The sequence below is a fragment of the Arvicanthis niloticus genome, chromosome 20 (assembly GCF_011762505.2).
Source record: "Arvicanthis niloticus isolate mArvNil1 chromosome 20, mArvNil1.pat.X, whole genome shotgun sequence".
Lineage (NCBI taxonomy): Eukaryota > Metazoa > Chordata > Mammalia > Rodentia > Muridae > Arvicanthis > Arvicanthis niloticus.
In genome coordinates, this window is record NC_047677.1 from 48,219,690 (window position 1) to 48,244,313 (window position 24,624).

Below are 24,624 nucleotides of genomic sequence, written 5' to 3' on the forward strand. Positions count from 1 at the left end.
CTTGTGTGAGACTCGTTCCACTTAAAAGACTCGGCTCGAGAGGTTTTGGGCAAGGCAGAAAAGTTAATATGGAAAATCAAAGCTCGTCGTTACCAAGACTCGGGGCCCAGACATGCTTTTTAATCTTTATTTGGTTAGAAGCTGTTCCTTGGGCGAACCTATCCGGCTCGCAGAGGCGTGCCCTCATTCAACATGGCGCCAGAGGCTTCGGATGCCCGCACTGCGATGATTGGATGAAGTCCTGGGGACTTCCGGAAGTGTCCTAGAAAGCCGTGCTACCGTGGAACGGAGTTTCGCACGTGGATCGTTGTTCGCTCCTCGAGATGGAGACAGCTCCCAAGCCGGGTAGGGGTGTCCAACCCAAGAAGGAAAAGCCTCAGGCCAAGAGGAAGGTAGCTTTGGTGGGAGGCATCCGCGCTCCGTGCTCGGGCTCCGGCTGGGTGTGCGAAAGCTTCTCCTCTGTCCCTTAGAAACCGCGGCGCTACTGGGAGGAGGAGACCACCCCGGCCGCCGCCGCCTCCCCGGGACCGCCTCGGAAGAAGGCGAGGACTAGGGATCCGCGACCCTCGAGGTCCAAGAAGCCCCGGATCCCACAGAATGCCTCAGACCGGAAGAAGCCGCAGAAGACCCTGTCTGGGGTGAGGCCGGGGTTGACAGGGTGGCGGTGCAGGTCGCCCCCTGGGAACGAGAAGAACCGGGGCCATCAGAACCTGCCTCTTGCCTCCCTGTCCTCGCCAGGCTCAGGACCCGTTCCCAGGACCCGTCCCCGCCCCCCTGGAGGTGGCCCGGAAGTTCTGTCGTATTGACAAGTCCAAAAAGGTGAGGACCAGCGGGCTGTGAGAGGGATCGGAGGCCGAGGGTTTGGATGCGGTGGTGGCAGCTTCTCCGGTGGCTTTCCTGGGACCCCCAAGTACGCTCTTCGGTTCTTCCGACCCTGTCGTCCATGCCGTAGCTCCCACATTCGAAGACTAAAACCCGAAGCAAACTCGAGAAGGCCGAAGCGCAGGAGGAAGAGGCGAGCGTCAGGGCTGCCCGCGCTGAGCTGCTGCTTGCAGAGGAACCTGGGTGAGTGGACCCCGGCCTGGGCTTTCCCTCTCCTGTCTCTCGGGTGTTTTTTGGTGTTTTTATGTTTGTATGCCCACTTCGTGGTGGGGAGCGTCACCGTCGTCGTCCTAACTGCCTTTCAGGTTTCTGGAAGGAGAAGATGGGGAAGACACAGCAAAAATACTGCAGACAGACATCGTGGAGGCTGTGGACATTGCGAGCGCTGCCAAGGTGAGCCCGGGCGGGAAGAGGGGACCAGGAGACTGCATGGGTGGAGTGAGTTCATTCTTTCACGGTTGTTTTTGATCCTTTTTAGCACTTTGACCTGAAGCTGAGGCAGTTTGGACCCTACAGACTCAGCTACTCTAGAACAGGGAGGTAAGGTTCTGGATGCTCTATTCTCTAAAAAAAGACTTAATTATTTATCTGTGTGTGTTCACACGTGTACACCTGGAGGCCAGAAGAGAGCCTGGGCCTTGTGTTCTCTTAACCTGGAAGCCAGCAATCCTCCTGTGGTTGTTCTGCCTTCCTTTCCTTTTGGGCTGGGGTTATAGGCAGGTGCTGGACACACATGCCTGCACTCCTAGCTTGGCTGCGTTGCCCCTCTTCCATACTGCCCCGCCCCCTTTCTAAGGGAAGAAGTTAGGTTAAGTTTGGCTTATAGTTTTTTTTTGGGGGGGGGGAGTTGTAGCCTGTTATGGTAGAGGATCGTCACAGTCAGAGCTGGAGGAGACTCAGCTCATTTTGGTGGTTCTGGATATGGATCCCTTGTCCTTGTGTTCACGAAAAGCACATACTGACTATTGAGCTACACCCGCCCTCAGCCCCTTGGCTTCCAGTGACGTCACTGTGTATGAGTACATACATGAGATCAGCAGAGGTCAACGTGCTGTCTTCACATACTGCTTTTTCCTGCTTATTATTGTTGGTGTGTACGAGTGTGCTTGTGTGTGCCTGTGACACAGTGTGTGGGGACAGCTCAGAGAGAGTCATTTTCTCCATCTGCCTTCAGTGGGTTCAGGAGTTCAAATTCAGGTCACCAGGCTTGTTCAGAAAATACTTCAGCCACCAGGTCTTCTCTTGAACCTCTTCTTTATTTTCTAATGTTTCTAAGTTTTTATTTATAATTTCACACGTACGAGTGTTTTACCTGCGTGTATGTCTGAGCATCATATGCGTGCCAGGTACCATGCAAGTCAGAAGAGGGCATCAGATCCCCAGGGATTGGCATTGTGAGTGATTTGGTTGTAAGTTGATGTGTGGGTGCTGGGAACCGAACCCAGCGTCCTCACAAGAGCAGCAATCGTTCTTCACCACTGAGCCATCTCTTCAGTCCCTCCCTCACTGAGCCGGTGTCCAGCAAGATCTGCCTGTCTTGGCCTCCCTGGCACTGGGATTGCATGTGTGCCAGCGATTCAGGCTCAGGCTGTTATACTTTTGTGGCAAGCACTTGGCTGACTGAGCCATGTCTCTAGCCCCTTCTGCGACTCTTGAACTAAGATTTGGCTGCGTCTCCTCAGGTACACACGACCTGTGCCTTCTTCAGTTATGCAGTGCGGGTCTGGTTGCCACTGTCTGCAGCAACGCGCTTCCTCCCGTCTGTCGAGGACTGGGATGGGGCTGGCTGAATTATTCCAGTCTGGGTCACGGTGCTCCCTGCATTAATACTCTGCCTTTGCTTCACCTCCAACAGACACCTGGCTTTAGGAGGGCGTCGGGGTCACGTGGCTGCCCTCGACTGGGTGACAAAGAAGCTCATGTGTGAGATCAACGTCATGGAAGCAGTGCGGGACATCCAGTCAGTATTCCCTCTGTTGGCGATTGATGAGGGTGGGCCAGTCCGTTCCCTGTTGGATAGTGCCCTGTGCTCCTTCCTCCCATGAAATCACCCCTCCTTTCTACCCAGCTTTCTCCATTCTGAGGCTCTGCTCGCAGTCGCTCAGAACCGCTGGCTCTACGTCTATGACAACCAGGGCATTGAGCTCCACTGCATCCGTCGCTGCGACCGAGTGACCCGGCTTGAATTCCTCCCCTTCCATTTCCTCCTGGCCACCGCTGTGAGTGGCCGTGGAGCAGAGGGCCTGGTGGCGGTCCCTGGGAGGACCCCTCTCCTTTAGGACAGCTGGACATCTTATTTTCTCTCTCAGTCAGAGACAGGCTTTCTGACATACCTGGATGTGTCAGTGGGGAAGATCGTGACGGCCCTGAATGCGCGGGCAGGACGGCTCAGTGTCATGGCTCAGAACCCGTACAATGCTGTTATCCACCTGGGACACAGTAACGGTCAGTTCCAGGATTTTCTTCTTTTCTTTTTTTTGAGACAAGGTTTGGTGACCATCTCAGACCTGCGGCTCCAGAAACTGTCCTGTCTTAGCTTTCTGTACAGAAGGAGCTGCAGGTATATGCCACCCTGGCTGGCCTGGTCCTCTTGTCCCCTCCTGACCGTCTACTAACACACTAATACATTTTGTGGGGCTGGGAACTGAACCCAGGGCCTTGTTCACATGAAACCATGCTGTGCCCTGTCGCCCAGGTCTGTGGAAGTCTTTCCCTTGGGTCCTGTCTGTCCTCCATTTAATAACCTGAGGCCAAAGCCTCTGGAGCCCTGGGCTGGGTTTGCAGTAGTAACCCGGAGTGTCCTCCGCCTTTCAGGCACAGTGTCTTTATGGAGTCCAGCTGTGAAGGAGCCACTGGCTAAGATCCTGTGTCACCGTGGTGGGGTGCGGGCTGTAGCTGTGGATTCTACAGGCACGTAAGTCACGTGTTTGGGGACACCGTGTTGGGCACGGCTGGGCAGAGAGGTAGGAGCACAGATGGCATCCAGTTGAATGTGGCCTTACGTTGCAGCCGACTGGCTGCATGAAGTGTGGGCGTGTTACAGAGCCCGTGTGCCGGTTTCCTGATCCTGAGGGGTGTGGGGTTAGCTTGGTGCACGTCGTGTGCAGGCTTATGGAGTGGTTCCCAGGAGCACTTCCTAGGTGGTGCCTCCATTCTGTGATGTGGTGCCTTGTCCCTTTTGCTGGGCCTGTCAGTTGCTGTGTCACTTCCTCTCTGAAGCACCTTCTCTCCTGTTCCCTTACACACAAAAAAATTCTTCAACCTGAACTCAACTTTGTAGCCACATGAGGGTAGATTCGGGATTCATGCCCATGTCCCCAGCTCAGTCCAGTGTAGCCTGGCAAGGGTACCCCGTGAGTGGTGGAGGGGAGGAGCTAGGTCATGTAGAACGTTGGTCCTCCCTGAGGGTCCTCCCTCGGACATGAGACTCCCATCGCAGCCTACGCCCAGCTGTCTCTGAGCTGACATCTTAGACTTAGCTGTGTCTCTGCTCTGCACCTGAACTCTGCGTTACCATCGCACAAAGGCTTAGCAAACTGACATTCCAACCCCTCCCTCATCTCCACCCATGCCCGCACAGTTTGAGTGTGAGGGTAAAGGGTTGTCTTTCTCCGTAATTCAAGCTGGCCCAGAAGAGTAGCAGGCCTCCTGCAGCCACCTCCTGAGTGCTGGCATTCTGGGATTCTGCCTCAGTGCTTTCTTTCTAATGATTTGAGCCACATGGTTCCCAGTTCATCAGGAATCAGAAGCATTGATTGCCAGAGCAGCGACTGTAGTCTTTTAACCACAGCACCCAGGATGTTGAGGCAGGGGGATGAAAGATCAAGACCAGTCTGCACCACACACAGAAACAGTCTAAACCCAGCATTCTCTTAGCGCTCTCTGGCCTGGGCCTGGTTGGTGTCACTCTTTTGATTTTTTGTTTTTCGAGACAGGGTTTCTCTGTGTAGCCTTGTCTATCCTGGAACTCACTTTATAGACCAGGCTGGCCTCGAACTCAGAAATCCGCCTGCCTCTGCCTCCCAAGTGCTGAGATTAAAGGTGTGCGCCACTACCGCCCAGCTCTTTTTTAAAACCAAAACAAGTTACCCATTTGCAAAAGCTTTCAAGATGCTGAGATGGCTTTGGCTGCCATCATTGTCTTTGTGAACAAGTACTTTGGTGTTGCCTGCATCCCCCCCCATCCCGTCCCCCCCCCCCCCCATCTGCTGGCTTGGCTCCAGAGAGTAGGGAAGCATGTCTGTGCCTTCAGTAGATACTAGGCCTGAGCCATAGCTCACCCTGCTTGGGCCCAAAACTCTCCTGCCCAGGGTTTCACTGCCTCGTCAGTGGTGTCATCCTGTCGTCTGGAAGGCTTCGGATCTTCAGCTGGTCCCTGCTTCCGGCTGGGTCCCCTCAGGCCACAGGTGGGGCTGAGCTCTTCCCCTGGGCTTCCTGGAGGCCTGCATTAGGATAGCATTGAGCCAGCTTCTGGAGGCTGAAATGCTCCTGTGCCCAACAGGAACTCATCCACTGGATCCTGGATTACATGTCAGGTCCACCTGAGGGTGTGACACTGGCCAGGACCTCAGTTGTTTCTGGTTTGCACCAATGGCTGTTTTGTATGTCTCACTATGTAGCCCTGGCTCGGAGCTCACTGTGTTGTCTCTGGACAAGACTGGCCTTGAACTCGCCGAGACCCACCTAAGTGCTGGGATTAAGGCCATGCACAACCATGCCTAGCCCCGTGGCCTTTTTGTCCTGCTGGGGCTCTACTAAGCTCTGTCACCTGGCGAACCTCTGCTCAGACAAGTTTTCAGTCCCTTCCTGGATCCAAGGTCAAGGCAAGAGACTCCTTGGCCCCTTGGCAAGGCTCGTCCACTTCAGCTCCTCTCTGAGAAAAGCGTTTACAGTCAGGAAGTTGGTTAGGTGTGGTACACTCTGTGTGTTAAGTTTGCTGCTTTTTAGGAGGGTTTTCTCTTCTTCCTACCTCTGTCCCCCACCTCCCGCCACGCCCCTCTTGATTTTTCAAGACAGGGTTGCTAGGCACCTGTATGTAGCCCTGTCCTGGAACTCCCTCTGTAGAGCAGGCCTACCTCTGCATGGCTGGGATTAAAGGCGCATGCTGCCACGCCCACCTGGGGAGATGTTCTTGAGAAACATGGTCTTCATTGTTACATCATGTCTGGAGAGATGCTGTGGCACTGACCCAGGAAACCCACACAGCCCTTTTCCTCTTCTGTGTGTCCTACCAACCCTGAAGACAGACAGACTTCCGCTTTCATGGCTGTCACAGTTGGTCTGAGGTCACAGCTAGGCTCTCTGGCTAGGGAAGGCCTCTCTAAATACTCAGCACCTTTATTGCGCCGCTGTGCTGCCCCCTGAAGTAGAATGTCCCTTAGGTACAGACTGGCATGTGTTCTGTGGAGCTGTGACTGGGGAGCAGGGTGGTGCTGTAGATTTGGAAGCAGGCACCAGATAGGCTTGGGCGGGAGGAAGCAGGGCGGGAGGTAGCAGGACTGTCCAGCAGGCGCAAGGCCCTAGGTTCATTCTCCCCTCCCCACAAGCACATCAAAACCCCAAAAGAAACAGGCCTGGTTTCTGTCTGTCTCAGCCATTCTCTAACCCAGGATTCCTTGATGGCCTTGAGAACGGCGGGGCACACACCCTTAACCTCAGCCTTTGGAGGTACAGGTGGGCTGAAGAGTTCTGTGAGTTCAGGGCTCCATAGTGCGACTCTCAGAACAAGCAAACGACAAGGAGTGGACACACGGGTAGGTTGCACGAGGCGCAGCGTTTAGTGTGGAGTGGTGCTGTCTTCCATGTTCAGGGTAGGTTACTTGGTATTTGGCCACAGGCTCCAGTCAGTCCCCGCGAGAGGTTAATTAGTCCATCTCCCACACAGGTACATGGCCACCTCTGGTCTGGACCACCAGCTGAAGATCTTTGACTTGCGGGGGACATTTCAGCCCCTGAGTTCCCGGACCTTGCCCCAGGGAGCAGGGCACCTGGACCTTTCCCAGCGGGGACTGTTAGTTGCGGGAATGGGTGATGTGGTCAACATATGGGCAGGGCAGGGCAAGGCCAGCCCACCGTCCCTGGAGCAGCCCTACCTCACCCACCGGCTCTCAGGCCATGTGCATGGACTCCAGTTCTGCCCCTTTGAAGATGTGTTGGGGGTGGGGCACAGTGGAGGCTTCACCAGCATGCTGGTCCCTGGTGAGTGGCCCAGCTTGATTGCAAGTGTGCACCGGTTGGCAACAGCTGGGGAGAGGCAGTAGTCCAGAGTTGCAGGACTAGCTAGGTTCAGCTCCGTGTCCCCCCTCCCCCCCAGGCGCTGCGGAGCCCAACTTCGATGGGTTGGAGAATAACCCATACCGGAGCCGGAAGCAGCGGCAGGAATGGGAGGTGAAGGCCCTGCTGGAGAAGGTGAGCTGTGCTGAACGTGGCCCTCCTTGGCTTCCACTCCTTTGTGGTGTCACCTCCCTGTGGCTCCTCACACACTGCCGTCCTGTGACACTCCCAGGTACCCGCAGAGCTCATTTGTTTGGACCCCCGAGCCCTGGCAGAGGTGGATGTGATCACTCTGGAGCAGCAGAAGAAGGAGCGGATAGAGAGACTGGTATGAAGCTGCCTACTGTGCAGCCCCCCTACCTCTGCCTGAGTGTCTAGCCCTCGCCCTGTGCCCCGCCCCCTCGCCTCTGTGCCCCGCCCCATTTTGAAAGGCAGCGCAGGATGTGGGTGCTGCCAAGTCACTGGGACCGCCATTGACTTCCTTCATGTCCCATGTCAGGGCTATGACCCCGATGCCAAGGCTGCCTTCCAACCCAAGGCAAAGCAGAAGGGCCGAAGCTCTACAGCCAGCCTAGTGAGGAGGAAGAAGAAGGTCATGGACCAGGAGCACAGGGTGAGTCGGCTCGGGGGCGGGTGTGAGCCTACACATCCCCAGCCAGCCTCCACTCACGGTGCCTCCGCTCACTGCCTCCTCTCCCTTCCCACTTTGTTCCCAGGACAAAGTCCGGCAGAGCCTTGGGCAGCAGCAGAAGAAAACGCAAGAAATGCCCAAGCCTCCTGGAGCCCGTCCATCTGCACTGGATAGATTTGTACGATGAGCCAGAGACAGTGGTCTCCAGTTGACCCTCAGGGACCGGGGTGCTCAGTGGGCAGAGGCACTGATGCCAGGCCTCATCTCAGTTCCCAGGAGACATGGGGCAGGAGAAAACACACACACAACACACACACACACACACACACACACACACACACACACACACACCTGCAAAGTGTAAATAAAACACAAAGATCCACAAGGAAATCGTCCCGTGTGCCTGTGTCTCAACTGGGTGTGAGTAGTCAGCTCCGTAGATGAGCGGCATTAAACAAGGTTTCTGGAGAAGTGTGTGCACCATCCTGTAGATCTGTTCTTCCCCTGTGTGGGGCTGGTTTAGACTCCGCTCATTGCCCTGCCTGTCTTCCCCACCACTGCCTCCGCCTCAGATTGGGCCTTTATCCCAGAGTGGTTGTCATAAAGACAAACATGGCAGCAGTCTTGCAACCTCTGGGCTCTCCAGGTGTGCTGGGTCCTGGTGAAGACACTGCACTTGAGGTAGAGAGACATGTTTATTGGGCCCTTGTCCCTGCTGGTGAGTCTTCCCCACCCCCACCCCCTGTGCTTTACTCCCTGGTGTTTGGAGCTGGCAGGCCAGGCCCCAAGTCTCCTATCTATCCTTGGTTGGCAGCAGCTTCATTCGGCTGTGAGGAAATAGGTCACCACAAGGAACTGCAGCCTGTGCACCACCGACTTTGGGGCAAAGGTCCCTGAGGTGCTGTCTTGTTTTCTGTGGCCCTCAATCATTGAGCCAGGCTATGAACCGGCACCTCAAGGTACCCAGCAATCCCTGGAGCCAGGAGCAGAAGGGCTCAGTCCTTTTCCCATTCAGTCCGCTCACCAGCTTCCAGGCTTCCTGCATTTTCCACGGATCCACCTTGTGGGATGTCAGCAGGAACTTCCCGTAACAGCACCTATCCAGCGGGTAGTGGGTAGCACCAGCCAACTTGACACAGTGTGTGGGGGCAAGGCCCCCTCGCCTTGCGCTTACTCCCACAAAGACATCCTCTAGAGGTAGAAGGGGGGCCCGGCTGGCCACCTTCAGAATGAGCTGCACAGCAGAGATGGACAGTACATACCCCGTGCCCGAGGCGTAGGGTGGAAAAGGACCCCAGTTTTCCGGCCACAGTTCTTCTGACACATGATGCCGGGACTCTGGTGTCCGAGTGGGGCTCACTCTCCAGTGCACCCGGCCTAAATACAGAAGGGGCACTGCCGGGCCTTTGTCCTCTTCACTGACAGCTGTTGTTTCTTCCTGTGACTCTCTGCCCTTCTGCCATTGCTCTGGAGGCCCCCCTCTCTGTATCAGCTCTGACACCAGCTCAGGGACGTTGACATACACGTCATCATCCGTCTTGAGGATGTAGCGGGCCATAGGACAGTACTTGTTCACCCAGCTCAGTCCGCTGAGCGTCTTGAGGGTGAGGTTGCGGTAGGAATCCTGGAAGGAGGCCTGCAAGATATCCCCCTGTGCTGCTGACTCTGAGGCCAAGTCAGCAAGCTGCTGTCTTACAGGTTCTCCAAGGAGGAAGAGCGTCTGCACCCTGAAACCCCGGGCCTCGCGGATGGCACCCCAAGATCCCCGAATGGCGTTTCTCTGGTTCAGATGCTCCGGGGCCGTACACACCAGGATGAGCAGGAAGGGAGGGGGTCCGGAGCCACCGCAGGCCTGGGGGTTAGAAATCAAGAGGCGGGGCAGGGCCAGGGGCGGTCCGGGTGAGGCTGGGGCCGGCAGCAGGGACGCCAGGGACAGGCTCAGCAGCTCCTCCCCCAAGCCCGAAGGCCCAAACAGGGTCCAGATGATCACCAGCAGTAAGACCGCCAGGAGGAGGCGCCGGAAGAGGCTGAGGGGCATGGTGTGCCGCAGAGACCTGTGGGCAGAGCTGTTAAGAGCGCTGGAAGCTGGGAGGGCGGGCCTAACCAGCAGCTGCAGCAGAGACGCGGTGACCCAAGCACGGGGCCCTGGCGCATCACGGAATAGTCGTGCGGTTCGGTCCCGGCCCACGGCAGCGGGCCGCGGGGACGGCTTCTTCGTTTCCCTAGCCTGCACGCGGAACGCGGCTCCATCCCGCCCCTCCCCCCACCTTCCCATCATGCCACTTAGACCGGAAGCCGACAAGCAGTCTGTATCTCACACTTGATGCATCCCTTCCCTGTCTGTTCCTACCGTAAAGCACGTGGTCCACCACGCCGGACCTCTAGAGCAGCCAGTACCTGCTGGTAACTCACCGGAGCAGCAGCATCTGGTCGTGCTGTACCCACTTCGCGGCAGCTCTGTGCGCCAACCCCAGGAGACCCAACCGAAACCAGCCCAAGCTCCCCCTGGAGGTTACCAACACCCGCTGCCCCACCTTTCAGTGGTGGCTGTACCCGCCCAGATGCAGTTACACCTGAGTCAGTCTCCTTGTGAACACCCTACAGAAAGGGAGGAGCCAACACCAACAGGTGTGGAAAGGCCCACAGGACCACAGCGCTCACTAATCACAGGAGCCCGTGGGAGGGACATTTAAATTCAAGCACACCAAAAGCATTGCTCCTGCAGCCCGGTCAGACTGCCAGAGCTCAGGGCATTGTGGCATTATCTCAGCTGCTGGTGGAAGAAGACGACAGAGACAGAGGTCATAGGTATATAAACTATTTATTGACAGCAGAGGCCCAGAGACTCATTTCTTCTTGGACACACCCACAGTGCGGCCCCGGCGGCCAGTGGTCTTGGTGTGCTGACCGCGGACACGAAGGCTGCAGAAGGGAAACAAGACAGAGGTCACACAGCAGCAGGAGCTGAGACGGGCAGGCAGCCTGCAGCCTGCTCAGGAGCACCCAGGTAGGGGAAGCCTCACCCACTCACCCCCAGAAGTGGCGCAGCCCCCTGTGGGCTCGGATTTTCTTCAGCCGCTCAAGGTCCTCACGAAGCTTGTTGTCTAGACCGTTGGCCAGAACCTGGATTTGGAGACAGAGGCAGCAGCTTTACCTCCTGACTCAGTCCAGTTTTGCGGACAGCCGGGCCAACCCCACCCCCAACACACCTGGCTGTACTTCCCGTCCTTCACATCCTTCTGTCTGTTCAAGAACCAGTCCGGGATCTTGTACTGTCGTGGGTTCTGCATGATGGTGATGACCCGCTCCACCTCATCCTCCGTGAGTTCTCCAGCCCTCTTGGTGAGGTCAATGTCCGCTTTCCTCAACACCACGTGAGCATATCTCCGCCCCACACCCTGAGGTTAAAAGTTTGGGAATTAGGCTTAAAGATTTATTTTATTCATGAGTACACTGTCGCTGTATTCAGACAGATGAGTCGGATTCCATCATAGATGGTTGTGAGCCACCATGTGGAGGGGGGATGGAACCTCTGGAGGCAATCAGTGCCTTTAACAGCTGAGTTCTCTCCAGTGTCTACTTCTGTTTTGTTTATGAGTGTTTGCCTGCAATGTCTGTGCCCCGTGCAGTGACCAGAAGCCACGCTGATGCCCTGGAACTGGAGTTACAGATTGGTGCGTGTTGGTTGTTGAACCTGGATCCTCTGTAAGAGCAGCCAGTGCTCTTAACCGCTGAGCCATCTCTCCAGCCCCCTTAAACCTTTCTCCCCTTATTAACCCATCACTCCATAAGCAGACAGGCTGTGCAGGTGTTCCCCTGTTATCCCAGCACCCTGGAGGCTGGGACAGGACTGCTACAGCCCAGAGTCAGAGATCCCATACTAACGCCACCCACAGGGAGTTCCAGATCACTCTTCCAGAGACCGAGCCTGCATACTAACCAGAAGGGAACACTGCTGAGGACGCTCTGGACATTTGCCACAAAGTCAACTCCACAAAAGCAGGATGCTCCCCTCAGTGCCCAGCCTCTAGACCTGCCAGGACCTGCGTTCAATACCAAGCACTCATACCTCTAACTACCAATCAGAGAATCTAAGCCACCCTCCAGCCTCTGCAGACACAGTATGTGCATTCAGACATACAAACACCTTCACAACCCTTGCCTCCACGTGATCTTCACTTCTGAGACTGCTTGCTGTTAAACTATGAGAAAAAGGTATATATGGTGCCAGGCTGGCTATGGTGACAAGGCAAGGGCCAGAGCTTCAGGGTTCAAGGCCAACTTCCCTACCAAGTGTGGCACCATGGTCACCTTGCTGACTTTGTAAGCACTCAGCTCAGTACTTCTGTCTGTCCAACCCCATCCTATGTGCTTCCAAACATCCAAATGCCCACCTTAAGTGAGAAGCAGAAGTCTTAAAGAATCCAGAAAACTTCAGTTCTTCACTGGCTGTTGGTCAGTTTGCACTTCACCCTAATCACCTCTGGAGGAACTCATCCCATAGTCTCTACCCCCAAACTCCCAAAAAACTTTACCTTTGTTTTTGAGGCAGTTTTTTTTTCCCCCTTTTCCCTGTGTTGCCCTGGCTGTCCTGGAACTTTACAGACCAGGCTGGCCTCAAGCCCAGAGGTTTGTTTGCCTCGGCCTCTGGAGTGCTGGATTAAAGGTGTGCTCAATTGTCACAACAAGCTTCACCTCTTCACCCTCCCACAGGACCAATAGACCCTCAGTACCCAGTCTCCATGGACACTGCACAGGCCCCAATTCACCCTGTCTGCATCGTGAGTGAACTGTCATCACCTCCCAAGACCCTCAGTTTTATCACATGGAACAATCCTCTCCCCAGGCATTTCAACCTCCTAGACAGTGTTCTGTCCACCCTACCAGGGACCCCTCCCCTATTGTTTTCTGAAGTGCAAAACTTAAGGTTAAAAAATTTACCCCAACTTTACGTCCATTTGACATGCCCTCAGCGACCCAGGCCTCCTGTATCCACCTTATAAAACTGCAGCAGCTTCCCTGAAATTTCTCAGTACTCAGCAACCCAGCAAACAGGTCTGGTCCTTGCTCTCAAGGAGAACACACTGGCCAGCGGTATATTATTCCCTGAATCACCAGCTTCGATAAAAGTTATGTTCCTATATAGAAGACTTTCAGCTCTGCCCAGAGAACCATCCCAGTTCCCACCTACCATTGCAGGAGACATGACAGCTTGTGTACCAACCATGTCACCTACCACTGTAGCATCTGGTTATCTCCTGTAAACCACCCCCAACCATCACCGCCGGGTCTCACCACCTTCTAAGATGTATGTCAGTTCACAGGAGCTCTGCCCAAAGCTCGCTGAGCTCAGAGGACACTCTAGAACGGCCCTCATAAGCTGAAGATCTAGGGAGCCCTTAGGAAGGTGGGGTAGGACCACACTCCCGCCTCAGCGCCCCCGGAGCCATGTTTTGGTTTGACCTTCGGTAAACTTGAGGCTTTTGCTGTAAGGTGTTAGTTGTTGTAACTGCTCCCTGGCCCCTAGCACTGTTACCTTAATGGCGGTGATGGCGAAGGCGATTTTCCGCCGCCCATCGATGTTGGTGTTGAGTACTCGCAGGATGTGCTGGAACTTCTCGGGGATCACTAGAGACTAAGAGAACACGGGCGATTATCAAGGCAGGTCCCACCCAAGCGAAAGGGTCACGAGGCGGGGTCGGATCCGGCGAGCACCTCCACTGAGTGCTCGCTCACACAACTCCTCCAGACACAAGTGCTCGCCGCCGAGCGCGGGAAAACGCAACCTCTGACACGAGGGTGAGCGCGGCCACCCGGACCTGGGGAGAGGGCGGGACCCTACACACGGCCAGGCTCCGGCAACTCTGGCGTGTCCGCGGAGTGACCGTTCCCCGGGCCCTGCTCCCCGGAATCCCACGTCTCAGGTCGTCCCCTCCCGGGTCGCGCTCCATCGCTTCCGGGAAGGCCGCCGGCCCGCGGCACAGGGCACACCCGGAGCCCTGACGGAAAGCTCTCCCTGCCCCGGCTCCGATGTCGCCGGATCTCAGCGCGGATTCCGCTCTTACCATGGCGGCGGCACAGACGGCGGCGTGTAGGCCTCCTGTGGAAGAGAGAGCGGAAGTGACGTTTGGCCCTTATATAATATCCTGGAGGAAAAGGCGGGGCTATGCCGGAGGACCGCTTCCGGAAACTGCTTCTCTCCCCGCCTCTTCCTAAGGGAGAACTGGTACTGAGACAGTTTGGTTGCGAGGGCGTTGTGACTTCCGGTCCGTCTTCTTTGGCGTCCTACCGGTCTGTGAGGGCAAGGGGCGAAGGTTCCGGAGCAGGGTTGGGTTCCAGAGCTTCACTTTCCCGTTTGCACTTGACCGAACTGATCAAACCTAACAGGGGAAACTAGAGCCAATCACGTTAACTAAAATATCTGAGAACATTTTTTTGCTCCATAGAAGACATTCCAAGACTCGTGGCTTTGCTTCCTGAAACGGACTCTGAGACTGACAGTTGCCGGAAGTGAGGGTGCGGGGGAATGGCAGCCGCAGCGACCATGGCGGCTGCTGCCCGAGAGCTGGTGTTGCGGGCTGGGGCCTCTGATATGGAGGAGGAGGAGGGCCCACTGGTGAGAGCACGGGGCTGTTTGTCCTCCGGAGTGTCGTCATGTCCTCCCTCTCCTCAGGAAGGTGTAGGCTGGGTTCAGACATAAGGCTCGGAGCTGTCCTGCTACGGGTGATGGTGACCAAGCCTTCATAGGAACCAAAGTGGCAGAAACCCAAGTCCCAGGGACAGTGTCAGCTTCCTGTTCACTTTTTTTTTTTTTTTTGTAGTAGAAATAAGAACGTAGTGTAAAAGATTAACAACGTGGCCTCTGGAACTGATTGCCTGAGGCCCACTTCCAGCCCCACCTCTTGCTGTGTTTTCGGTGCCAACGCTTCTCACACCTATAAAGTGGAGACGCTGTTAGGACCTTCCTTGTAGGTGGTCGTTAGGATTAGTCTAATGAGTATGTTTGAGGTGCACCTGACACATGGGTAAACACTGTGTAAGCTGACAACTTTAGCCTCTGGAACTCCCTCAGGTAGATCACCTGGGATAGCAGGAGACTGAGGTCCTAAACTCAAAGGCAAGTTTGACTAATCCTAGTTTTTTCTCATTTGAACAACTCTAGCAACTCCATTCTGATATTCATCCTGATATTCTCAGTAGCCCAAAACTGTAGATTTGAGTGCACGAGAATCATTTACCCACTCACTACGGCAACCTCCCAAAGCACCACTGGCACACTTGCAGGATTAGAGATATGCTGTTGTATTTTGTTTCCAACGTCTCTTTTTGTATCCCACATTCATTAACCTGTCCCTCTCCAGGGGGGTGTTTCTGGACTCCAAGAGCCCCTACAACTTGGGGAGCTGGATATCACCTCTGATGAATTCATCTTGGATGAAGTGGATGGTAAGTGGTGACATGGGGTGTGGGCACAGCAGACCCTTTATTTATTTATTTATTTATTTTCGTTTGTTTTTCGAGACAGGGTTTCTCTGTGTAAGCTTGGCTGCCCTGGAACTCACTCTGTAGACCAGGCTGGCCTCGAACTCAGAAATCCGCCTGCCTCTGCCTCCCAAGTGCTGGGATTAAAGGTGTGCGCCACCACTGCCCGGCCCCTTTATTCTTTAGGAATATATTGCATGACCCCAGTAGATGGCCCTGTATTTTTTTAAATGTATGTATAAAGTTTAATCTATGAATTAAGAAGATTTAACTTCTAGTTTAGACTTAGTAAGATATGAACAGTTAAGAGTCGAATAGTTACAGCAGTATACTATAACAAAATTGATGCATCACTTTTTGCTCTACTATTTGGGACTACTATTAAGTAAAAATAAATCCTGTTTGAACATAAATGTGCAGACAGCTAAGACAGAGTGATTGAGAGGCAGGGACAGCACACACCATAGATTAACAGAGCAAAGATGTTTCATATCCAAGGCTGGGCGAGAGGTTCTTCAGACCATGAGGAGCTGAAACAGCAGAAAGTCCCACTGGGCAAAGCAGCTGTGCCTATAACTGGAGAGGATGGGGTCTGGAAGGGAAGGGGAGATGGGTGTGGTGTGTGCCCAGTGTGGGCAGAGGGAGGTGTGGCAGGGGACCCTAAATATAAACTTGTTTCCAGTTCACATCCAGGCAAATCTGGAGGATGAGTTAGTGAAGGAAGCTCTCAGAACGGTGAGGCTCTCCACTGCGCTGATCTCCCCCACCTTCCCTTACCCTTGTGGCTCCCCTCTATCCAGTCACTGAGTCTGTTCTGGTGTCCTTTCACTGTGGCTTCTTCCCAACTTTGTCATTTCCCCAGGGTGTGGATCTTCGACACTATTCAAAGCAGGTGGAGCAGGAACTGCAGCAGATTGAGCAGAAATCAATCCGGGACTGTATCCTCCAGCAGAGGGAAAAGATGGGTGTTACTGACATGGGGTTTTAGGGGGTGTGATGCAGGTAGCCCCCACAGGGATGGCATCTCTCTCAGGTTTCTGTTACTTTCGGGAGAACCTGGGGGCAAGTACTGCAGATCTGCAGAGCTCTGTGTGAAGCCCTTGACTTTTGTGGGTCAGATATCCAAGAGAGTGAAAACATAGCATCTCTGCACAATCAGATCACAGCCTGTGACGCTGTCCTGGAGGTAGGTGGCCCTCACCTCTTGCCACAAATCTGAAGTAATTGTCTTCTGCTCTTCCTTCTTTCCCCCCCCAGTATTTTTTTCCCCCTTGTACAAATGAAGACCTCTCACCCTCCTGGGTTGCAGGATACCGGGGTTTTCACTCAGAGACTTGGGTAGCACACTTGTCCCCATTCTCTGTCAACCAAGAGTCATGCCCACAATGCTTTCTGCTGTCCCCACAGCGCATGGAGCAGATGCTGGGAGCTTTTCAGAGCGACCTCAGCTCCATCAGCTCTGAGATCCGGACCCTGCAGGAGCAGTCAGGAGCCATGAACATCCGGCTTCGTAACCGACAGGCAGTTCGAGGAAAACTTGGGGAACTCGTCGATGGGCTGGTGGTGCCTTCTGCTCTGGTCACGTGAGTCACTGGTTTGAAGGGTTGTAATGTCCAGAGCAGGTGGTTGGGCTGGGTCACCTACACAGTTAACAACATAGGTCTTCAGGCTGGGGTTGTCAGGTACCGTGTAGAGACCAGGTGTGTCTGCTCATGCCTGTGACCACATGCATGGAGAAGGGAGATAACATTTGACATGTAATAAATAAAATAACCAATTTAAAAAGAATTCCTAACTGGTTGTGCTTTAGCTGCTATAGGATAGGATACAGGTTAGGAATGATCCACGGCCACGTGAGGAGGTGTGACTCAGAGATGAATTCTTTGTACATATTATGTGGAAGGCATGAGACCACAGAGAGAGGCAGAAATGACACATGAGGTGTGAGGGGCCTGTTTCAGAGTAGCTGAGTACCTCCCCTCTAGTCTAACACTCCCATCCTCCCCTGCTCCTCAGAGCAATTCTGGAAGCTCCAGTGACAGAGCCCAGGTTCCTGGAGCAGCTACAGGAGCTGGATGCCAAGGCAGCTGCGGTCAGAGAACAGGAGGCGAGAGGCACCGCTGCCTGTGCAGATGTCAGAGGCGTGCTCGACCGGCTCCGGGTCAAGGTGGGGAGTGGACAGCTTAGAGTCAGCTTCCCAAGAGCTTCATACTGCTTCCTGTAGTGCAGATGGCCCTCCAGCTCCCTGGAAAATCTGAAGAGGCTGGAGACGTGGCTCAGTTGGTAGAGCGCTTGCTTAGCATGCGGGAAGCCCCGGGTTCTGTCTCCAGTGCTGTGTACGTTGGCATGATGGCACAAGTGTGTTGTCCTAGCACTCAGGAGGTGGAAGAAGAAATGGAGTTTGGGGTCAGCCCCAGATACATGAGACCCTGCCTCAAAAACAAGTAATGCTTGCTTTGGTAGCCTAGATACTAAAATTAGAACAATACAGAGAAGATTAGCATGGCCCCTGTGTAAGTAAGGGATGACACACGAATTATAAAGCCTTCCATATTTACAAAATGAAACAACCTGGAAAAATAAGGCCAGGCGTGGTAGTGCATGATTACACCCCAACACTCAGGCTGTGAGTCCCAGGCCAGCAAGGGCTGCACAGAGAGACCGTGTTTCCATAATCACAACATAACTGAAGGATTCTTTTCCTTTCCTTTATCTTCACCCTGTTCCTGCCGTACAGTAAAAGCCACCCCATCACAGCCTGTCTGTCTGTTTCCCATGTCTAGGCAGTGACAAAGATCCGTGAGTTCATTCTTCAGAAGATTTACTCATTCAGAAAGCCGATGACCAACTATCAGATCCCCCAGACGGCCCTGCTGAAGTACAGGTGTCCACCCCAGGATGGGCACAGGGTGGCCTGTGAGCCTCTCAGCAGTCCAGCGTGGGCATCCAGGGTGTCTGACTTGCCCTGGTCCTTCCAGGTTTTTCTATCAGTTCCTGCTGGGCAATGAGTGTGCTACAGCCAAGGAGATCAGGGATGAGTATGTAGAGACACTGAGCAAGATCTACCTGTCATACTACCGCTCTTATGTGGGGCGGCTCATGAAAGTGCAGGTGAGCCAGGCTGGAGATGAAGGGAGAGGAGGGGGGGAGGGCGGATCTCCCCACCTGCTCCTGGTGGAGAGTGATGGTTCAGCTCTCTGTTATTTTCTCTAGTACGAGGAAGTTGCTGAGAAAGACGATCTAATGGGTGTAGAAGACACAGCAAAGAAGGATATCCTGCAGAGGGGAGCCTCACACGCCTGGCTCATGGCGGGGACGTCCAGCCTGCAGGGCTCTGTTTCTTTTTCTTTTCTTTTTAAAGTATACTGTATCTGTCTTCAGACACACCAGAAGAGGGCATCAGATCCCATTACAGATGGTTGTGAGCCACCATGTGGTTGCTGGGAATTGAACTCAGGACCTCTGGAAGAGCAGTCAGTGCTCTTAACCACTGAGCCATCTCTTCAGCCCAGGGCTATGTTTCTCACCCATTCTGTGGTTCTCGACCTGTGAGGATGTGAAAGCTAGAGTTTACTCTCCAAGAAGCATTCTGACAGTTTTTCACATTTATTTCACAGGGTTTGTAAAACCTTGATGGCCATTATGGGTGTCAGGAGAAGCAAGGCTCTGGTTCTGTAAATGGTTGTCCAGGTCATATTTAGCTTCCTGGGACCCTCAGGCCTTGGCTTGTTGGGCCTGGTGCTGTCGGTATCATTGTTTTCCCTGACTCCGATGTTGTTCACGATTCTTCTCGAAGCCGTCCCTCCGAAGCAGGAACACCATCTTTACCCTGGGCACCCGTGGTGCTGTCATCTCACCGGCCGAGCTCGAGGCCCCCATCCTGGTGCCCCATACTGCCCAGCGTGGAGAGCAGAGGGTATGTCGAGGCTACCCCTCCATGGCCAAGGATCAGTTCCCTAAGTGTTAGTATGAGGGTCCCTGGCCTGCTGTGATGCAGGAGGTTAGGAGCCATGGACTTAGAGGCTTGCAGAGGCTGTGGGCGTGGCCGTCGGGAGGAAACAGCTGAAGTGGATGTGGGGGCTGCAGCAGCCAGTGGGCAGGGCTTCTCTTGTGACCTGTGCCCCCTCTTCAGTGCCTGTTCAGGGTGCTCCTCCCTGCCTGGAGGTTGGGTGTGTGGTCTTGTGAGCTCTCATTACTAAGCTGTGCTGACTCTCCATATCCACGGGGTCAGTGCGAGACCCACCCGTGTCTCTCTGTCTCGGTAGTATCCATTTGAAGCACTCTTCCGAAGCCAGCACTATGCCCTCCTCGACAACTCTTGCCGTGAATATCTGTTCATCTGTGATTTTTTCATCGTGTCTGGCCTGGCTGCACATGACCTGTTCCACGCTGTCATGGGCCGCACGCTCTCCATGACGCTGGTGAGGTTCTGACTTCCGTGCCTTTCCACAGGCAGACAGCAACTCCTGGAGAATGAGTGTTCTCCAAGCCCTGGCCCTGGAGCTCCCATCCCAAGTCAGCCCCGGCTCCTGCTGTGGGAACTTACATAAGTGTGGTTAGTGAGGAAGTCAGGCCGTTCAGGTGCCTGTGGACAGAGAAGGAGCTGGTCTCCCTGGCCAGAGCCTTGTCCCCAAAGAAATGTACATGTGTTTGCCTACAGCCACTCGAACAACAGGCTAACATTCAGTTCTCTACCACAGAAACACCTGGAGTCCTACCTGGCCGACTGCTACGACGCCATTGCTGTTTTCCTCTGTATCCACATTGTTCTCCGGTTCCGCAACATTGCAGCAAAGAGGGACGTCCCTGCCCTGGACAGGTCACTGAGCTCTGGTCCTTGTGCCTGGAGGCTGTCAGCTTTTTATCTTATGCAAACAACTCTGTCCTGACCCTGGGCTCCTCCTCACCTGATGTCCTTCACCCTTCTTCCCATCTGTGTGTCCCAGGGCAGGCACTGGTGCTGTGCTCCCCTGAGCAGCCAGCACCCCTAGCCAGCTGACCTTTGATTCTGATTGAGCCTGCAGGTACTGGGAGCAGGTGCTTGCCTTGCTGTGGCCTCGGTTTGAGCTGATCCTGGAGATGAATGTCCAGAGTGTCCGCAGCACTGACCCCCAGCGCCTTGGGGGACTGGACACTCGGCCCCACTATGTAAGGGCGGGTGAGGGTAACACGGGGGTCTTGTGATCACCCTGAGTGGTGGGTTGGGTACTGCTAAAGGAGTCAACTTAGGCAGACAGCTCCTGTCCTGACTGGGGACAGGAGTTGCAGAGGCAGCTGGGGGTTGTGTCTGCCAGGCAGGCAGGTGTGAGCCTTCCCTTCTTGCTCCAAGATCACACGTCGCTATGCTGAGTTCTCCTCTGCACTTGTCAGCATCAACCAGACCATCCCCAATGAACGCACCCTGCAACTGCTGGGACAGCTACAGGTGGGGCTGGGCAGGACAGACTTGCCAGCAGGGGGAGGGGCCCTGTCACCTAGCTTTAACCTGCTGCTTTTGCTTGGCTTTTGCAGGTGGAGGTGGAGAATTTTGTCCTCCGAGTGGCTGCAGAGTTCTCTTCCAGGAAGGAGCAGCTTGTGTTTCTGATCAACAACTATGACATGATGCTGGGTGTGCTGATGGTAACGCTGCTCCTCCCACGGGGAGTCCCTACACAGTAAAGGGGGTCCCAAGCTCCTGACTTCTTTGTCTTCCTCAGGAGCGGGCTGCAGATGACAGCAAAGAGGTGGAGAGTTTCCAGCAGCTGCTCAATGCTCGGACACAGGTAGGGCCTGGGTGTGGTAGGAAGATTGTGATGGTGATGGTCTGACCTCCGTGTGCAGTCATGATTACAGCCCAGTGCCTCATTGCTAGTCTGTTTCATTTAACCTTTTCATGGCACTGAGTGCTTAGAAGCGAAGTAAAACTATAACTATGTGTGTGTGCCTGTGTGTGCATTATACGTATGCATGTGTGTGCATGCACATGCCAAAACAAACACTTCTGCTTTGCAGGGAACTGTTCGTTTGTGTGTGTGTATGTGTGTGTGTGTGTGTGTCTGTGTGCATGCAGGCTTGCACAGGCACATCTGAAGCACATGGAGGTCAGAAGTCACAACTTCTAGGAGTGGGCTCCTTTCTTCTTCCACTATGTGTTCTGGGGACCAGTGGCAAGCACTGTTCCCTGATGAGCCAGCTTCTTGGTTCTTGGTTCTGGAAGTAAATCCTTGGGGATGTCCCTTGCACCTTGTGATATCACTACCTAAGGTAGAGCTCACAGAGGCTGCTGTCTGGGTGTCATTAGTCATCACTGTCCAGAGTATGGGTCCTTTGTTCCCCGGAGTCTGACCCTGTGTGAGCTTGCTCTTCTCTCCAGGAGTTCATTGAAGAGTTGCTGTCTCCCCCCTTCGGGGGTCTGGTGGCGTTTGTGAAGGAGGCTGAAGCCTTGATTGAGCGTGGGCAGGCTGAGCGCCTCCGAGGAGAGGAAGGTATGAGGTGTTGTTATGGCTCTGTGAACAGCGGGAGTTAAGGACAGCAGGAGTTAGGGACAGCTGAGCTGTGGGGGTCACCATGTCAGGAGGCAGTGCAGCAGGGAAGACTTGGCTGGAAGAACACCAGGAAAGCCAGGCTTGATGGTGAGCACACCTGTGCCCTGGACAGGCCTTGAAGGTCACCAGGCCTGGTTGCTCTGTGCTGGGTGGACGGTCACCAGCCTTGGTTGCTCTCTGACACGCCCTTTCATTTGGTGATCAGCCCGAGTCACTCAGCTGATCCGTGGCTTTGGTAGTTCCTGGAAGGCTTCTGTGGAGTCCCTGAGTCAGGATGTAATGCGGAGTTTTACCAACTTCCGAAATGGAACCAGCATCATCCAGGTGACTGGCCACTCCCAGCCCTTTGCCTGTGTCCCATGGTTGTCTGTTTCCTTGCTCTTTCCTCTGGGCTCTGCATCACACGAGCGCCCTGAAGGCCAACAAGCACTGTGCTGAGACTCTGGTGAAGCTCTGACAGGTCCTGTCACCATGAGTCTGACCCCGAGTCCCCTCTGTGCAGGGGGCGCTGACCCAGCTGATCCAGCTGTACCACCGCTTCCACCGGGTGCTGTCCCAGCCCCAGCTCCGCGCGCTCCCTGCCAGGGCCGAGCTCATCAACATCCATCACCTCATGGTGGAGCTGAAGAAACACAAGCCCAACTTCTGACTCAGACCCACCAGGCCCTAAGCTCCCATGGACTCTGTAGGTCGCACACTGTCACCTGGGACCCCCTTTCCTGTTCCTGTTGTCTCCAAGGCTTCCACACACCTCAGTCCCTCACTCAGACTCCATTGCCAGGCCTCTGCCTCAAAAGTGTGTGCCCAAGGCCACTCCCTGGGCTTCTGAGGTGACCTTAATTTCCCAGTCAGCTCCTCTGCTGTTCATTCACAGCCTGTGAGCTCCCACCGCCCCAGTCTCTGACTGACCTCAGCTCTTAGGGCAGAGCAGTGCAGCCCACCCTGTAGCTGACCTGTGGGCTTCACTGGAACAGTGACATCACCTCCTGGCGGGCCTCACTCTGTCTGTGGCAATAGTAAGTACTTACTGTGCTGGGACCATGTCCTCTCCTTTGTCTCTGGGCCTTCGAATTCTTTAGCATTTCTTTATTGTAGACTAGCAAGTTCCTGGTGGGTATCAGGAAGAGGGCGGGGTAGTAGCCCGAGGTCTGTTGTTGCTTCTGACCCAGGGGTTGCATAGTTGCTCAGGAGGGGACTGTTTGTAACTCTCCAGGAGGGTGGCACATGCCACAAGGCCTGGGAACATGATAGCTTAGTGCACTGTTCCGAAGGCTACCATGGGAAAAATCCACAGAGATTCTGAGATTGTCAGCCTCTAAGTGGCTGTCACAGCTCCTTTGAGGGTAGAGGGCCTGTAACACCTGTACCCATGCATTGAGGCAGGGGTGGACCTGGCTCCAAAACAGATCCTGTCATTTACATGTGACCCAGACCCTTCCCGCTGCCTGCTGCCCATCTCTGTACAAGTTTGCAGACTCCAGAGCAGTGGTTCTCAACCTTCCTAATACTGTGACCTTCAATACAGTTCCTCGTGGTGATACCAACCATTAGTTATTCTCATTGTTACTTTATAACTGTAATTTTGCTCCTGTTAAGAATAGTAATATAATGACAGGCAGAGGCAGGCGGATTTCTGAGTTCCAGAGCAGCCTGGTCTACAGAGTGAGTTTTAGGACAGCCAGGGCTACACAGAGAAACCCTGTCTTGAAAAAACAAAAACAACAACAACAAAAAAGAATAGTAATATAAACATCTGTGTTTTCTGATGGTCTTAAGCAACCCTGAGAAAGGGTTCTTTGACCCCTAAAGGGGTCACGACCCACAGGTTCTAGAGTCAAGGGACATCCTTGACCAAATTGTTTGGTTTTTGAGACAGGGTTTCTCTGTGTAGCTCTGCCTGTCCTTGAACTCACTCTGTAGACCAGGCTGGTCTCAAGCTAGAGATCCACTTGCCTCTGCCTCCCAAGTGTTGGGGCTAAAGGTGTGTGTCATTATAGCCTGATAACCTTGACCAGGTCTTAAACAAAAGCTAGGCTGGTTTGTAGACCTGTAATCCTGGCTAATTGGGAGCCTGAGGCACTGGATGGAAAGCCTGCTTCAGTTACAGAATAAGTTCAAGGGCAGCCTGGACTGCATCTTAAAAGTAAAGGCTGGGATACAGCTCAGTGTCAGGAAGCTGTCCCTAGGTCGCAACTACAACGTGAGGGGAAATTTCAGGTGAAAGATGCTGTCAAGGAAGATAAAGTAATTTGAGGTTGTTTCCTTTACCCCATTCACTTCCCAGGGCCTTGGCTGTACTAGGCTGGGGGCCTAAGCTCATCCCGACCCAGCCCTGGGGATCCATGCTCCTTTCTCACTTGTTACAACTTTCCCACCTACTCCACCACCCCCTTCTAGGTGTCAGTCCTGGGGATCACAGTCTTTAGTCGTGGGTGTTCTGGAACGTGCTATGTGGTCAAAGAATGCAGAGATTCACCCTCCTGAGGGCTGGGATTAAAGATATTCCCAAAGAAACCCTGGAGCCTTTTTTTTGATGGGCTATATTAAACTCAGCTGGTGTGTAGTTAAGACACGGTCTACAGGTAGGAAGCTCTGGGATAAATCCCAGGCCACAGCAACCACAAAAGAAAAAGAAACTAATGCTCTGATGTGGGGGCTGTGCAGGGGATACCTGGTTCCTTAGTGTGGCCCTTCTTCAGTGTGACCTGGACAGCTTCGGGGGCTGGAGAAGTCGGCTGGAAGAAGTCCAGTTAGTTCCTGGACTCTGCAGTCTGGAGGGACATTTGGCATAACCTAGTCTGTCCCCAAGACTCTTGGGAGCTGCAATGTCGA

The 24,624-nt window shown here is 54.1% G+C and overlaps 4 protein-coding genes and 1 non-coding gene across 7 annotated transcripts; 3 read left to right on the forward strand and 2 right to left on the reverse strand.

The window, feature by feature from the left end:
- The first annotated feature begins 235 nt into the window (after positions 1–235).
- On the forward strand, positions 236–8,176 carry Wdr46 (WD repeat domain 46). The gene is made up of 15 exons (XM_034524323.2): positions 236–392; positions 471–638; positions 739–819; positions 953–1,065; positions 1,188–1,275; positions 1,361–1,422; positions 2,738–2,842; positions 2,951–3,101; positions 3,192–3,327; positions 3,697–3,796; positions 6,767–7,080; positions 7,196–7,290; positions 7,388–7,483; positions 7,655–7,768; positions 7,872–8,176. The coding sequence occupies exons 1-15, from the start codon at positions 324–326 to the stop codon at positions 7,971–7,973; spliced, it is 1,794 nt and encodes a 597-aa protein (XP_034380214.1). The 5' UTR covers positions 236–323; the 3' UTR covers positions 7,974–8,176.
- Positions 5,901–10,354, reverse strand: B3galt4 (beta-1,3-galactosyltransferase 4). Its single transcript, XM_034524343.2, has 2 exons — positions 10,199–10,354; positions 5,901–9,840 (listed from the first exon to the last, which is right to left on the reverse strand). The coding sequence occupies exons 1-2, from the start codon at positions 10,210–10,212 to the stop codon at positions 8,709–8,711; spliced, it is 1,146 nt and encodes a 381-aa protein (XP_034380234.1). The 5' UTR covers positions 10,213–10,354; the 3' UTR covers positions 5,901–8,708.
- A 234-nt stretch (positions 10,355–10,588) lies between these two features.
- On the reverse strand, positions 10,589–20,118 carry Rps18 (ribosomal protein S18). Its single transcript, XM_034524352.2, has 6 exons — positions 19,987–20,118; positions 13,852–13,886; positions 13,323–13,421; positions 10,996–11,184; positions 10,818–10,909; positions 10,589–10,708 (listed from the first exon to the last, which is right to left on the reverse strand). Exons 2-6 carry the CDS (start codon positions 13,852–13,854, stop codon positions 10,633–10,635), a joined length of 459 nt encoding a protein of 152 aa, XP_034380243.1. The 5' UTR covers positions 13,855–13,886; positions 19,987–20,118; the 3' UTR covers positions 10,589–10,632.
- Positions 14,065–24,306, forward strand: Vps52 (VPS52 subunit of GARP complex). 3 transcript variants are annotated; one of them, XM_034524315.2, is made up of 20 exons: positions 14,067–14,402; positions 15,148–15,232; positions 15,951–16,003; positions 16,131–16,206; positions 16,387–16,454; positions 16,676–16,851; positions 17,285–17,435; positions 18,052–18,152; positions 18,247–18,379; positions 18,482–18,539; positions 19,051–19,184; positions 19,534–19,689; positions 19,969–20,087; positions 20,293–20,416; positions 20,598–20,693; positions 20,780–20,887; positions 20,965–21,030; positions 21,621–21,732; positions 21,998–22,116; positions 22,295–24,306. In XM_034524315.2, exons 1-20 carry the CDS (start codon positions 14,313–14,315, stop codon positions 22,439–22,441), a joined length of 2,172 nt encoding a protein of 723 aa, XP_034380206.1. In that variant the 5' UTR covers positions 14,067–14,312; the 3' UTR covers positions 22,442–24,306. The 3 variants fall into 3 exon arrangements, with proteins under 3 accessions (XP_076772713.1, XP_034380206.1, XP_076772712.1); XM_076916598.1 differs by lacking the exon at positions 20,598–20,693 and having other exon boundaries at positions 14,065–14,402; XM_076916597.1 differs by lacking the exon at positions 14,067–14,402 and having other exon boundaries at positions 15,172–15,232; positions 15,312–16,003.
- LOC117724988 (U6 spliceosomal RNA) lies at positions 17,716–17,826 on the forward strand. The gene has a single exon (XR_004608860.1). It is a non-coding gene; the product is annotated as a U6 spliceosomal RNA (small nuclear RNA).
- Positions 24,307–24,624: the final 318 nt, after the last annotated feature.